Genomic DNA, 15,130 nt, shown 5'->3' on the forward strand with positions numbered 1-15,130 from the left:
CTTCAAATGTTTCAGGACTTCGCCAAGGATCGTTATGGCGTGACAGCGATGGTGCAGTCTCAAGAAAAACTGGGTCAGTAACCAGTCAATATCTGGTGTGACCGCAATTTGCCTCAAGCACCATTAACTACAACTTTTCACTTCCTATTTGTTACCAGTATCCATCTGATCCGATATCAGCACAATTTTTTATTAATTATTTTGTTGTTTGGTATGGTAGAAAAGGTGATATTACTGTAAAGTGATGTTACTCATCAAACAGACAGCAATAGTCGTAAATTTTTAAGGATGTCCTTATCCTATGTTGATACTCGTCACCGGGTTGATATCAGCAAAAAAAAAAAAACAGTATCTGATTGTATTGGCCTGCATCTCAAGCTCCGATATTTGCACTCTGGTGACAAGCATTCGATTCCAGACTCCGCCCCAACACGTCTATGATATCCACAAACATTGTTTGCTAGCTTTCATCATGTAGCAGTACAAAGACGTTGCAGCTGAATGCAATACTTGTCGGTGGCACAGAACTGGGAAGTGGAAACCAACATCATCACGAATATGAAGCAGCATCACACAGGAAACTCCCATGAGCGGACAAAAAGTCATAAGCCATAAACAGAAGAGAGCAAGCCCTGTTGGTGGTGCATTAACACTTCATTGAGCACCTTAAACCATTGCATAGTGTGCCTAGCTCGGACAAAAACAATTGCGAACCATTTATCAAGATTCTCACAACTGACTACTATTAAAAAATGTTCTCTGCATGCTGATACTAAACTCATACAAAGCTAACAGTCAGACCTGTCCAAGGGCAACCATGTATCTGTTCAGCTGTCACCAAAGTGGGTTCTTGCTGACTTGCGTGCTGACCCTGGCCATGTCCATGTCGACGGTGGCCGGCAGGGAGGCTTTCATTTGGTTTGACACATACTTCTCAGCTGCTGTATTTTTTCCTGTGGTGCAGTCTCTCTGTCTGCTATTTGCTGATAATAAGGACACAACATGCCTTTCAGTGACACACGTGAATCCAATTTGTCATAAACGTCTCAGTGGAGGGCTGTCAGGCAGCTTCTGAGCAAACCTACCCTGCACATCTTACTTATTAGGCAACTGTGTAATTTTGAAAATGTTATTTTCAATTATACACAAGCTTAAGGATGGATATCCTTTTTTTCCCTTTAATGTGAGGTCAAGCAGGGGTTGGGTAAAATTCTGCACTCTTGAGGAGGGAAAATGGATTGTGATGACATGTTTTGAAGTAATTCTTTGTGTGTGTGTGTGCCTTTGTGAGTCAGACAGGACTCTGGTGCTGGTCAAAGACCTGACTCCTGAGAAGGCTGACAAGCTGATTTGGTTGCGTGCCCGTGTTCACACCAGCAGGGCCAAAGGTGAGATGATCCTTCACATTTCCCCCACCGCACGTTAAACAGCCTTAGTGAGACAAAGACAAAAGCCATGGTCAATTACCTCTGATAATCTTTAGATAGACAATTGGTTTGAAAATGTAGGCCCTCTCTGCCAATCCTTCGAGCGGAATGGATTTAGTCCTTTGTTTCCTTCTTGGCACTCGCTTCAATTTGAGAAACACTAAAAGGTCTAAATGAAACATTATTATTCCGGCTAAGGAAGTTACATTGTTATTAATGTTTTATTTGATCAGTTTTTAATTCAGCAACCTAGATTTATTTTGGGATGCTAGGTATTTTCCCAACATCTGATTTTAATTTAAAGACTATTTAAGTTTGTATCACGTCAAAGTAGGGCTGGCCGATATATTGATATTAGCTCTAAGCACGACATCAAAATCACCCGTATTGGTGATTTAGACTGGATTTGAGCTGTTTCTCCCTCATGCCTGCACGATAGAGGGAGGAGGGGCGGAGCAGAAGCTAACCGGCAACCGCGTTTGCAGTGGAAGAAGTCGGCAAAGAATAAGCAGTAACTCTGTAATATGTAGGTATTTCGAACCCAGAGCATTAAAAAAATCATTTTCACCACCTTAAAATGTGTCACTGGGAAATGAAAGACCTGTAAGCCATGGAAGGAAACCCTACATTATTATTCTAAGATTCACAGAAAAAAATACTTACCGAAACTGACAGACCTACCGCAAGAGGCTGGAGAGACAAGGGACTGAGAGCAATTCAGGTCTAGAACACTTATGGGTGGCATCGACAACCAGGTGCAAACAAGCAGTCATGAATGCACACAAAGAAAGTGACATATTCACAACAATAGCATATAACATAAATATTGTGTTGTGAGACATACATGTTTTACTGGCGCGTCAGTAATAGCATGTCAGTTAGGACTCATGTCAGTTAGGATTGTTAAGAGGTGTTTTGGTGTCATGAGTAGTTCTGGGCGATAAATTGAAATTTACTACGATAACCAATGTCATTTTGCCCAAATTGGTAAATTCTCTTTTTTAAACAAAAGCAAAAGTCTTGGACTGTGTGTGCTGGTATGGTATGTTCATTCCTCTTTAAGACAAGGTACAGTACAGCCTCTGTAGTCACATGACTCCAACCATCCAGTCTGAACAAAAAGGGAAACCGACAATGAGGAAACAGCTGATGGTTCAAATGAAAAAGCGGCTGTTCAGTGCCAGCATTTCACTTGCATATGCGCCTAGAAATAGATTGTGCAAGTAGAAAAAATGAAAAGGGAGCACACTGGGCGAGTGGTTAGTATGTAGGCCAGAAAGTCAGGAGATCAGGAAGACCTTAATGTGATTCACGTTCTTCCGTGCATGCGTGGGTTTTCTCCGGGTACTCCGGTTTCCTTCCCCATTCCAAAAACATGCTAGGTTAATTGGCCACTCCAAATTGTCCATAGGTATGAATGTGAGTGGGAATGGTTGTTTGTCTATATGTGCCCTGTGATTGGCTGGCCACCAGTCCAGGGTGTACCCCACCTCTTGCCTGGGAAAGGCCCCAGTATACCCACGACACTCGTGAGAATAAGCAGTATGAAAAGTGGATGGATGGCAATTGATAATTAAAGAGCAAGATAATAAAACATTATAAAAGCATCTCTATGGGAAACCATTATTAGTTTGCTATTGGTAGCAGTTCTTAAGGATTCTATGCTGTATTTGGGCTGCACGGGGACCAAGTGGTTAGCACACAGGCCTCACAACTAGGAGACCGGAGTTCAATTCCACCCTCGGCCATCTCTGTGTGGAGTTTGAATGTTCTCCCTGTGCATGCGTGGGTTTTCTCCGGGTACTCCGGTTTCCTCCCCCACTCCAAAAACAGTGCTAGGTTAATTGGCCACTCCAAATTGTCCATAGGTATGAATGTGAGTGTGAATGGTTGTTTGTCTATATGTGCCCTGTGATTGGCTGGCGACCAGTCCAGGGTGTACCCCGCCTCTCGCCCGACAGCTGGGATAGGCTCCAGCACCCCCGCGACCCTCGTGAGGAAAAGCGCTAGAAAATGAATGAATGAATGTTTTAGTGAAGTTTAATAATAAACAGGTTAATACATGAGTCATTCAAAAAGCTAGTTAGCCAGCTGCTGATCTGGGCTGGCACGCTGCTAACAATCCATAATGTCAAAATATGACATCTCAATGATGACCTCTTAGTCATATCCTCTCAAGATAACTTCCAAAGTCAAGGGTCTCTTCCCAAAAGTCATGTCCCCTTTCTTTCTCATCATTGTAAGGATGTCCGTGCGAACAGAATAACATCCTGATTCAGCCTAGGATGAGGTGCATCTGCTGTGGTGGGATTATGGCATTGCTATTATCCCAAGCACACGTCCTCCTCAGAGGGAACAAACATCAAAGTACCTGGGTGGTCTGGCTGTGTCCTACCACAGGATTTGTTGGCTACAGTGTTTGCTCTCCTGCTAGGTGTCTGTTTGTTAGGAAAGTAACAATCACCCATTCTTCACTCATTACCCTTCAAAGAGAAGTTTGCCTTCACAAATGTTTGACACTTTACCTGTTGAGGATGAGGACGACTCTCCCACCTGGTGAGGGAGTCAGTAGTCCTCAAGCCACACCTTCGGTCAGGTTAAAACCTGCATTGTTTAAGAACGAACGCAGCACCTGCATAATCGCCATAAATGTTTGCATTCCAGCTTTATCACTTGGTTTTGTTTTCAGGGAAGCAGTGTTTCTTGGTGCTGCGCCAGCAGCAGTTCAACGTGCAGGCACTGGTTGCAGTGGGTGATCGTGCCAGCAAGCAGATGGTCAAGTTTGCTGCAAAGTAAGTACATAGACCGTACTTCCTGTCAGAGAAGGGGAAAACAATGGTGGGAAAATCCTGAATCCTAATTGTCCGGCGCTCCATTTTCACACATTCTAAGAGAGGTGTGGGCTGAGGAAATCAATCATTTTTTCACTTAACCACAAAAGCTGCCTTTTAACAGGGTGGGGATACGGCAGCGTTTTAATGGAGTGGTTCCTGTCGAGATGGCAGATACAGCAACGCCATACCAGAAATGCACAAGAGCCAAACGCCATTTGTCTTGTTAGCAGTTACTTTGCTTACAGGAGGTCTCATTCATGAATTTCTCGAAACTGTACAAAGCCACATACACACCTTTTGCACATATTGCTGCATAAAATGTCCAGTTTTAAATAAATGATGGATTGTTTTAAAAGGGATAAATAATCATATACTAATGCAAAACCGCCTGTAATCTGCTAGATCAAAATGTTCTGTCCATGGGAACAGAACATTTATGATATCCATATAACTCCCAATTTGAAATACTATTGACGATCTGCAATAATTATTTTTCAATCCAAACCATTGTATTAGTTGCTGGCACCAGCATTGTACAAACATGAAAAAAACACTAACAGGAAATTTTATTGTATAGACACCCCGCCTCTCACTCCCCCGACACCTGACAGCGCCCCCTCGGGGCTCAGATGAAAACTGTGCAGGCTTGTTTGTCAAAATCATTGAAACGGTGCATGAAAAGCAGTGACAAGGGTCACATTTAGGTTGCAGACTGTTGTGATCACCAGGTAAGCCTCTCTGCATTACATGGGGCTGAACAATGTCCACAATGGTTACCTTTTGTGTCCACAAAATGTTACTAAGTTGGTATTTAAAAATAATGTGGTATCCGCATCCTCATAATTGTTATCATTGACATGTTTTATGAGTGGAATGGAATGGTATTTGCCGCTGTTTCTTATTAAGTTTATATTACCATAATATAATAATATATCATGTTCGGTTTTAGTCAGCAGTTTCGGAGAACGTGTTAAGTTTTGAGTTGTCTGAGCACAGTGACCTGCGTATGTTTGTGTCAGACTCCCCTGACCTTGCTATTGATAGTTCCTCTCACTTACTTGACCCACTCCATGCAATCATTATAAAACAGCTCCACTTTCTATTCATACACCGATGATCGAAGAAGAAAACATGTTGTGTGCTCCTTTCTCCGATGTATGATGGACAAACAGCCTTTGGAAAGCCTGTAATAAATTAATACAGCTATTGGGAAGTAAACTAGATCGCCTTTAGACTCGCCTTAATTACCCATCCACCTTGATTGTTCATCTTTTGACAGTTTGCCTTTTGAATTTTGAAAACACAGATTGGAAGATAGACCCTCTCATAATCCTTTCATAATCAGTAATTACTGCTAGGTTCCCTCATATTTCCTTTCATCAGACTTTCCTCGTGTACACTGTATAATCAGTTATAGCTGCTACCCCCCCCCCTCCCCCAATACAGTTGTCAATATTTGTACAAAACATTCTTTAAAGTACTTCCTCTATCTGGTTGTGCAACATTGTGGTTGGTCAGTTAGGTTGTTTTGCAAAACATACCATGATTGAAAGTTATGACAAAGTCAGTCAACTCACCAAAGCCAGTCACCTCGAGCCATGGCAATCAAAATGTTAATCACATGATATAAACACAGTACAAAATGTAAGGAAATGTGTTTTTGCTCAATTATGTCATTGTCGTAACAGTGCTTTTTGGCAATAAATTGTACACCTTCGAGAAAGCCTGTTTATTACCCTTTTAAATGGTGCTGCTTTCGTAAGGCATCCAGTATGTATTTGTGAGATGAGCAGTGACTTGCATTAAAAATATGTCAAATTTTCTCTGTTAGGGCCAAACAACTTCTATTGCTGTTGCTTTTGGCTCTTCTTTTGAGTTTCTGGTACCGATCATGTATGGGGCATCCTACAGTTAGTGTCTGCTTCAAGAACTGGCATGCCACATTTGACTGACCTTGGTTAGGGAGATTTGAAGCTGGCGTTCCGCTAAGCCAAATTGCGGCAATGTTTGGAGTGCCATGTCCAAAGGGAAGTTCCAGAAAATGGGTGTATGTCGGTGGCAGACTGCGCTTCTTCACCCTGTCAGAACTCATGTACTGTTGGGTGTCTTCTACAGATTTGCAGTCAAGGTCTCCAAGACAATCCAATCAACAAGCCAGTCTCTGGTCTCATATGGTTTCCAGGAGGCGTGCTGTGTTTGCACTTAAGGGAACAGACATGAAGTTGCATGACATCCCCATCAGCAGTATAGGGCATCGGCGGTGACTTACCCCTCACTTCGTCTCGCGAGCAATGAAGAGGAACGTAGTCCTGGGTGGTTGGTGTGGGCCATTGAAGTAAAGAGTTTGACTTCTTAAAACAATATGTGTAAAAAAGAGACTGATGGGAGAGAAAGTAACGCAGTTATTGTGAGGTCTGATTTTTTATTGAAAAGCCGGTTCTATGATACGCTTTTTGTTTGAGGCCTCACCAACTAACCAGAACAATGTTCCTCATCACCAAAATCCAAGCGGAACTCATCTAACTCACTGTTGATGCACTACACTGTTGATGGGGATGTTGGACAACTTCATGTCAAAAAATCCCAAACTATCCCTTTAACTGTCAGGCTCGTTTGCGCAGTAGAGGAACGTTAGGTTCAGAGATGAGTACAGATTCTGCCTCTGGCAGTTGGATCAAAGTGTGGTGTCGATGCAGAGAATGCTATGCCGATGGTGGAGATAGCGTGATGGTGTAGTGTGGAATTTCCCTTCCTGTCTCAATGTATAGAGAGATCCAAATGAGTGTGCAACCATTGGCAAACCCATTTCTATCCTCGAGCACAGGGGTCGCCAACCCATCAATCACAATCAACCAGACCATCTTTGGGACTTTGCCAGTTAATTCTGGGAAATATTAGGAAAAATGAATGCCCTCCCATCCCCTCTCGGAGAGTGACCAACAGACATATCACCTGGCACGCTGAACACAGCCGTAGACACAGCCTCGTCACTCTCCAGACATGCACTTAGTCCTGAGCCCACCCCCCAAAACCTTGGAGGTGCCAGTGCACGCAACACAATCAAGCAGAAAGTATTACGTATGTGCACCTTCAAAACGTTCAAACCATCAGAGATGACCTCCAGAATTTGTGAATGTAGAGCATGGAATGACCTGCCAGCAGTCCTGACCTCAATGCCATTAAACACTTGTGGCATCAGCTGAGGGCCACGTGGGCCGACTTGCAACAAATGCTGGTTGAAGAATGGGATCCCATCCCACAGCAGTATGAGACCGGGCCGGTGCCCAGCAGAAGGAGGAGCTGCCAGGCTGTTGTGGCTGTGTATGGTTCTTCCGCACGCTACTAAGGCTCCTGCTTGTTAGATGAATAAATTGTTAAATTGCCAATAAGGCTTTTTTCTTCAAACTGCAATCATCCAATCCATCAAGCAGCAAACAAGAGTCAATAGCATAATAATCTGTTTGGCTTTGGCAGAGAATATTTGGCACATTTTCCATGGGCGCTACCCACTCACTCGGCTCAGCAGCTCATCCCACATATGCATGGTTCTTACAAATGTGGCGGCATTTGAAAGCGTAATAAAAAGACTTTCCAGTGGTATGATTTATTGCCAAGAAGCACTGTTACAACAAAGACTTAATTGTTAAACACAAATTTCCTTCCTTTTTGTGCTTTATCTGGATCTTAAAACAGGTGCGGCTATCACTCCTCCGGGCTTTCGTGTCATGTCCAACTTTGCAAACTTTCGTTTGATGATTGACAAGCTAATACTCAGGATTACAAGTAAATCCTCTCACTGTTGAAGGCGGTGATTATATTACTGGGCAAATCTTCTTTTGTCGATTGAATGTCTCCTCTTCTCACATGCAGTTTAATTAGATGATCGTCACACGCTGCAGGCTCAGTTCCGTTCAAGCTCTTAAGCAGTGGTCAATGCCACTTCTAAGTCTAAATCTAAACATATGTTCTATGGTCAGGATATTTTCCAGCTGCCAGGCCTGTGTTAATCAGTGTTTACCTCCATATGTCCGCAATTGTCTTCTACCTCAGGGCCTTTCAGTGGAAGTCATTAATATTGGATGTATTTATCTAACTTGACTAACAGAGGGAAAAGGATTATTGTAGCAGCTGTTTTGGGGCCAAACGAGACCCCAATATATGAACTCATTCACGACCAGATATTTTTCAAAAGACACCCCCTCCAGTACCCGGCCATTTTAGACTATTTTAGACTTAGATCTTTCAAGGCACATATAATGTTGTGTTTTAGGGCTATATAAACATGGAACATACCAAAAGAAAGAGTAGTTTTAGGACAATATCAGTTCCCACAAAAAGAGAGAAAAACTATTTTTGTTTCATATTTGCTCAGAATGGCGAGAAATCACGTTGTTCAGGCTCCTGGCATTGACAATACAGACCTGAACCGTGTGGTATCAGCTTTGATATTGTTAGGAATGGAATATTTTCTGTATATTATAATACGTATATAAATATTATAATATTTTCTATTCTGTAACACATGTGGTTATTTTTAAACAGTGAGAACACATTCACCAAGACCTTTCACTTGGAACAAAAGGCACCCTGTTTTTTTCATTAAACACACACACAGTTTCATTTCACACCAACAGTTTATGGTCTCACTTTAGAGATCCCTTGTACCTTGTTAGACCCCAAAGTCTGGGTGGGTGTATCGTTCTCTGTTGAGGCTTGTTACCATGATTTCACAGCTGGTAGAACTAGACAGTCTGAGTGGACTTCGCCCTTTTCAAATTCAACAGAAATTCTTTGAGATGAGCTTCAGGTTGACCAATGAAAATGAATGTAGGTTTGTAAAAAAGATCTTAAAGATTAGCTGTTATAATTGTAAGGGCAGCAACCATTATATAAACTATCAGCGTAAATAAGCACAGCCATTTGTAGTTCTTGGCTGATACCAGCGTACTTTTATCAAAGCTTTTAAAGAGCACCAACATTTTAGATGGAAGGTTTTATATCGAGTGTGCACATGTCTTTTTTTTTAGCCTGATTAAGATGTGTGGGAACAGTTTAACAGCCTTCTATCCTGCTGCAATCTTTAATTATACCTAATGAAAGTAGATATGTCTTGACACTTGGCAAATACTGTCAGCTGTGGTCTCAGCCCCCGCCATCTCTTGAATGTGCAGCACATCACACGCAAACAAAACAAATGTTCCACTTAATGGAAAAAATGTTCTCATGCAGATAGCCTCCCACCAGATCTTTTTTTCTTTGTGCTGTGTCATTTATTTAATTATTTGTATTTTTTTCCATCTCTGCCCACCAGCATCACCAAGGAAAGTATTGTGGATGTGGAGGCTTTAGTGAGGAAGGTGGATCAGAAGATCGAGAGCTGTTCCCAACAGGATGTGGAGCTTCACATTGAGAAGGTAGCCTAATGGACAATTTATCATTCAGTGTCAATCAGTCTTGCACATCACTATGTTGTCATCCAATATGTTGGCAAATGACTTGGCACAGCAATCTCTGAAACACCTACACATTACAGTATCAAGTATCACTCCTGTGTGAGCTCTCGGATTTTCAACCCAAATTCACACAACACACATGCAAATACCTAAGGAGGTGAGAAGCATTTCATCGCTTTTTCAGCCGTTGACGACAGTGGGAAATGCTGCATTCATATGAAACAAAGCCTTTTTTCATCTATCAACCCGTGAACACAGGATAAAAGTTACCTTCCTGTATTAAAATGTGTTCCACGGATGTGGACAACTTTGTAAATGCCCACAGAATATTGCATTTAGTGAGGTTTTTGCTCATTAGGGTGAACTTTTGCTCTTTCAGATTTTCGTCATCAGCCATGCAGAGGCCCGTCTTCCCCTGCAGTTGGAGGATGCTGTTAGGCCTGATGGAGAGGGGGATGAGGTAAGGGTCAGTGCAGTGATAGATCAGTGGCGGCAGTGGGGTTGTGGTATGGGCAAAGATATTGTTGGCATTTTGAATGTACACAAGATACTGTGGCAAGATCATGAGGCTCATTGCCATTAATCCATGACCAACACCTCATTTTGCAGCATGATAATGCACAGCCCCATGTTGCAAGGCTATGAGTATGTACACAGTTCCTGAAACTGAAAACATCACGATTCTTGCATGGACAGCATATTCACCTGACATGTTACCCACTGAGGATATCTGGAGTGCTCTGGATTGGCCCACTCTTGCCACTTTTGCTTCACATTTCGCAGTCTCAGTCATGTTTTTCCAAAAATATCTTAATAAATGATCTGTTTTGTGTTTGGATATGGCCTATTGGTGAACAAACTTTAGACCACCCCCATTTCTTCAGTTTCTTGTTCTTTTTAATGCCTGGTACAAGTAAAGGTACTTTTGTTTTGACAAATATAACGGTGACAACAAAAATATCTCACTAGAGTGTAATTTTTTGACCGTAAAAAGCTATACTTCATGTAAGAACTTACCTAAATGAACTAAAATACAAATAGAAGGCATTCAGATCACGCATTCAAACACTGTGATGACTTGCAGTATTCTACACTGATCACTAGGTGTCATTTATGTTGAATTGAAGAGACATTTGCCACCGCAGGAAGTTCTGTGCAGAACAGGAAATGTGTTACTTGTGCCTTATACAATATGTCTTATTTTCTTGTATTATGTCTATTATATTGGATAATAAGAGTGTAAAGGTAACTACGGGGTGTTATTTCACGTTTAGAGGGTTCTACCAATATATATATATAATATATAAGATTAAAAACTGTATTTAGAAGGTTGTAAACAGGTGATGACAATGACAAGTACTTGATTAAATAAGGAAGCCTACTTTGTGGAAATTCACTTAACACAGTCAGGTTGGGAACCAATTAACATGGGAAAAAATGAGGGATTACGATATATGAGGCAAATAGTGGTTTCACCAAATACTGATCCCCCCCCCCGTCCCATACAATAAAACTGCACATTCTGAAGTGGCCTTTTATTGTGGCCAGCCTAAGGCACACCTGTGCAATGATCATGCTGTTTAATCAGCATGTTTTATGCCACAACTGTGCGGTGGATGCAATACAATCATTTAAACCTCTCTCCTAAAGTGGTATGAAAATGAGTGTGAATGGTTGTCTATATATGCCCTGCGATCGGCTGGTGGACCAGTCCAGGGTGGACCACGCCTCTCACCTGCAATCAGCTGGGGTAGGCTCCAGTGTAGCCCCATGACCCTCGTGAGAATAAGCGGTAGAAATAGAAAATGGATGTGCAAACATTTAAAGCTTAATTTGTCTTAATATGAAACATACAGTTATTAGTTTAGAAAAAAGAAGGTGCTTTTAATGATACATTGGTAATTCAAGAAAATTAAATCCGTCATGTTCAGACACCTCTTGATTTTTCTCTAGCATTCAGATGGTGATTTGAAATGCATTTATCCTTGAAGAGCACTAAGAAATCTAATTAGAGTGCTTTGTGCTCTAATGCAGCATCATTAGATGCTTTTATGCATGCAGTAGTGAATTCAATTTGAGTTGCTATTTGTAGATAATGGTATGAGCTTGTCGCACATTAACCAAGATTCTGTTCAGTGCACACGTCTGTGGCTGATGACAGCATTCAAAATAATATTTGGACATACTGATAGTGCTTCATTTTCAAAAATGGTGAGAAAAAAATGGAACAAGTGATATAGCTCATTTTCCTTTTGTTATTGTGGCCAAACACACTTATGCTGGAAAATGATGTCACAGCAACAGCAGTCACATTTCCATCATGACCTTTCAAGGTATCACTGAAGCCTTTCAGTGTTGATGTTTGGATATATTTTTGAGAGCGATGTATCGCTTATACATGCCCGTTCACACCAACGCTCTTGGTCTTTGATTTGCAACGGACACTAAATGTTGCCTTTTTTTTTACCATGCACAATCTACAAATACAGAATTACTGGTATTTATTTAATTTATAGTATAAGCCTAAAATTTTAAAACAAACAAAAAAAACCTTGTTGACTTTGAACTAAATTTAACCTATTTGTTTCAGCACCACAATAAGCTTTTTTTTATACCCAATAGCTGTTGATATATTATAATTAAACCCCTTTCAACAGCCCAGTGGCTGTTTTTTGTGCAATCACCAGGCCAACATCTGCAGTTGCAGCAAGTGTTTTCTGCTGGGAGCGAACATGGCATTGGCATACTTGAAGCACATGATGCCCTTAGAGACTCTGGCCTGTTTGCCCGCCTGTCTAACCCTTTGTCCCTCTGCATTGGGCTGTTGGGAGCAGGATGTGACTACACAGGCTATTAGCTCAAACCCCAGCGGGTCCTCTCAGGAAGTCAGACATGCATGACCCTGGAAACTCTGGTTCCTTGCGATGAAAAATTTACAATTTCTTTTTTGGGGGGGGGTTGTTTTTTGCATTTTCTTCTCCAGTTTCAGGTGTCTTTTGTTTTAGTGCGATGCTACATGGATCCATTACCCTTCTTAGAATTTACGGTTTAGCAGCATGTAAGCTGATATTTGAAGTAAAGGTTTTCATGACAAGCATCTCTTAGTGCATCAGTGGCCGCAAAGATTTTTCCAAAAAGAACCTACACACCTCATCAGCTTTTATGTCTTCCCACAGGAGGGCAGAGCCACTGTCAACCAGGACACCAAACTGGACAACAGAGTGATTGATCTCAGGGTAAGTTGTTGTCAAGGGACCTCTTCTATGAAGAGAGATGTGTATCTTAGCGAAAGAACTTCAGTGCCTTAAAAGTCGCATCATCACAAATCATTCCCAGGCTGCCAAAAGGCCTCTTAGAAAGACTAGACACTTGGCTTAGTTAGAGATTTACTTTCACAAATGGTCACAATATTCATTGAGTTCAGCTTGTGATGCAATTAGGGAAACAAATTGATCATACTGACGCTTTTTGTTATGCAGTATTATGCAGTATGCCTCTGCCGTTGACTGTGTAAGTAATATGCAACTATAATTATATGATACCTGTGGGCACTGAGAAATGTGTTGTTTAATAAGGACAGTAATTATGACTATCTTGGAGATTGTAGCTGACTAAATACACATGTATAATTTTCCATCTATTTGAATTAAGGTTGTTTGATATGTTTCTACAGTTCGGGATTGCATCTGGCTCTGGCTTTGTCTTTTCTTGTGAATTTAATGTAGTTAAGAGCGGTGCCATGACGCTCCTAAAAAAAAAAAAACCCAAAAAACAACAAATGATAACACGATCATACTTAGTGCTGAATGTTTGTTCCCCTCCCAATTTTTATGCAGTTTAATTTGTAATTGTCAGACATAGTTAAGAGCGGTGCCATGACGCTCCTAAAAAAAAAAAAACCCAAAAAACAAATAGCACGATCATACTTAGTGCTCAATGTTTTTTCCCCTCACAATTTTTATGCAGTTTAATTTGTAATTGTCAGACATTTACTTGTGCAGTTTGTTTTTTTAAATGACTGTTGGTACCATATGCTAACCGATGGTGGTGTTCTTACAGTTTTTGTTTTAAAAATGCATACAATCCTTTTTATTGTATTCATTACTGCTTTTGAAATGCTGTAACTGCTAATAGTGGGTGTGATGTTAGAGATAGGTTCAGTCTTCATTGTTTTTCACAAAATAGAAAATGTCCATGAAAAAATGCGCTTTTAAATAAATTCCTAAATTTCTATTAATGCAACCATTTCTCAGTTGAAGAAGAAAAGTTTCGACAGATGTTAAATATTCCCTATGCTTAGAAAAGGGAAGCACACAAGTTTCTATCAATGCCTTGTAAATCACTTCTGCAATAAATCTATGTGGGAGGGATGTTGTGTTTAGGTGAGCAACTTTAGATGGAAAGATGTTTGTTGTAATCTGTGCCTCCTACACACAGATGCACATGCACACACACACCATGGAGTAAAGCACTAACACCACAACCACAAATACTGCGTCTCACAACACCACCTGTTCCTGTAGCACTTTGAGCTCAGTGAAGCTATAAAGTGGTTCCCACACTGGCAGACTGACACTCGGAAAGGGGACCATAAAACCCTCCCCAGTGATGTTGCTGCAACCATCTTTAAACACAATGCGCTTTGTTTGAGCACGGTGGAAAAAGGTTCCTTGATTTAATTTAGATTGTGCAAATTAGCTAGACAGAGCTGCTGTTTTCTTGTTGAGTGGCCAAATCTGTGCTTGTTCGTCCCAAGCATTACTTTGACTTTTTGATTGTATGCATATAAGCAGCGAGTGTTTAGTCTACCATAAAGTTCAATCTTTTTTTTTTCGTGTGTCCCAATCGCACAGCCTTGTATACTTCAATATGCAGCAGTGCCTGCCACATCCAATAACACACAACTGATCTTTTAGAAAACAGTCACCAGATAAGTTAATAAAATGAAGGAAAGGTTGCAAGCCAGGAGAAATATTCAGTCGATGTTGAAACATGAAACTTGTCTGTGGTAAATTACCACCGCAGTACAGACAGTACCGTCTTTTGGTTTGGGTTTATTTTCTGTTGCTTTAAAGAAGGGAAACAAAACAAAAAAAAAGAAACGTCAGTTAGGCATAGACACTGTACAAAGTATGCAGACACCCACTCATTTCATACATACTTGAGGTGCACAAACGACAGGCTCGCTTTTACGGTTGTTTTATATTCAACAGGTAGCGTCGGCCATAATGTTCGTAATGAGTCGTATCCGTTTGCTCAAGTTCTGAGGTTTGGGCACAACAGACGTACTTTGTCTGGGTTAAATACTGACAAGTAATTGATAGATAATAGTATAATGGTCAAATTTGCAATTGTCACCATGTCACAGTGTCGTTTACGGCTGTGCAACCCCTTACCAGTATTTGAAAGGCAATTG

At 41.1% G+C, this 15,130-nt stretch overlaps 1 protein-coding gene across 1 annotated transcript in view; it reads left to right on the top strand.

The window, feature by feature from the left end:
- The window catches only part of dars1 (aspartyl-tRNA synthetase 1), a 31,215-nt gene that overhangs the window by 6,156 nt on the left and 9,929 nt on the right, over nucleotides 1-15,130 (top strand). The window contains exons 4-9 of the mRNA XM_058082403.2: nucleotides 16-73; nucleotides 1,296-1,388; nucleotides 4,117-4,219; nucleotides 9,573-9,675; nucleotides 10,094-10,174; nucleotides 12,891-12,950. Of these exons, the coding sequence (XP_057938386.2) occupies nucleotides 16-73; nucleotides 1,296-1,388; nucleotides 4,117-4,219; nucleotides 9,573-9,675; nucleotides 10,094-10,174; nucleotides 12,891-12,950 (498 nt within the window). The remainder of the gene's footprint in view (nucleotides 1-15; nucleotides 74-1,295; nucleotides 1,389-4,116; nucleotides 4,220-9,572; nucleotides 9,676-10,093; nucleotides 10,175-12,890; nucleotides 12,951-15,130) is intronic.

The sequence above is a fragment of the Doryrhamphus excisus genome, linkage group LG12 (assembly GCF_037039965.1).
Source record: "Doryrhamphus excisus strain RoL-2023G ecotype Guam linkage group LG12, RoL_Dexc_Guam_v1.1, whole genome shotgun sequence".
Classification (NCBI taxonomy): domain Eukaryota; kingdom Metazoa; phylum Chordata; class Actinopteri; order Syngnathiformes; family Syngnathidae; genus Doryrhamphus; species Doryrhamphus excisus.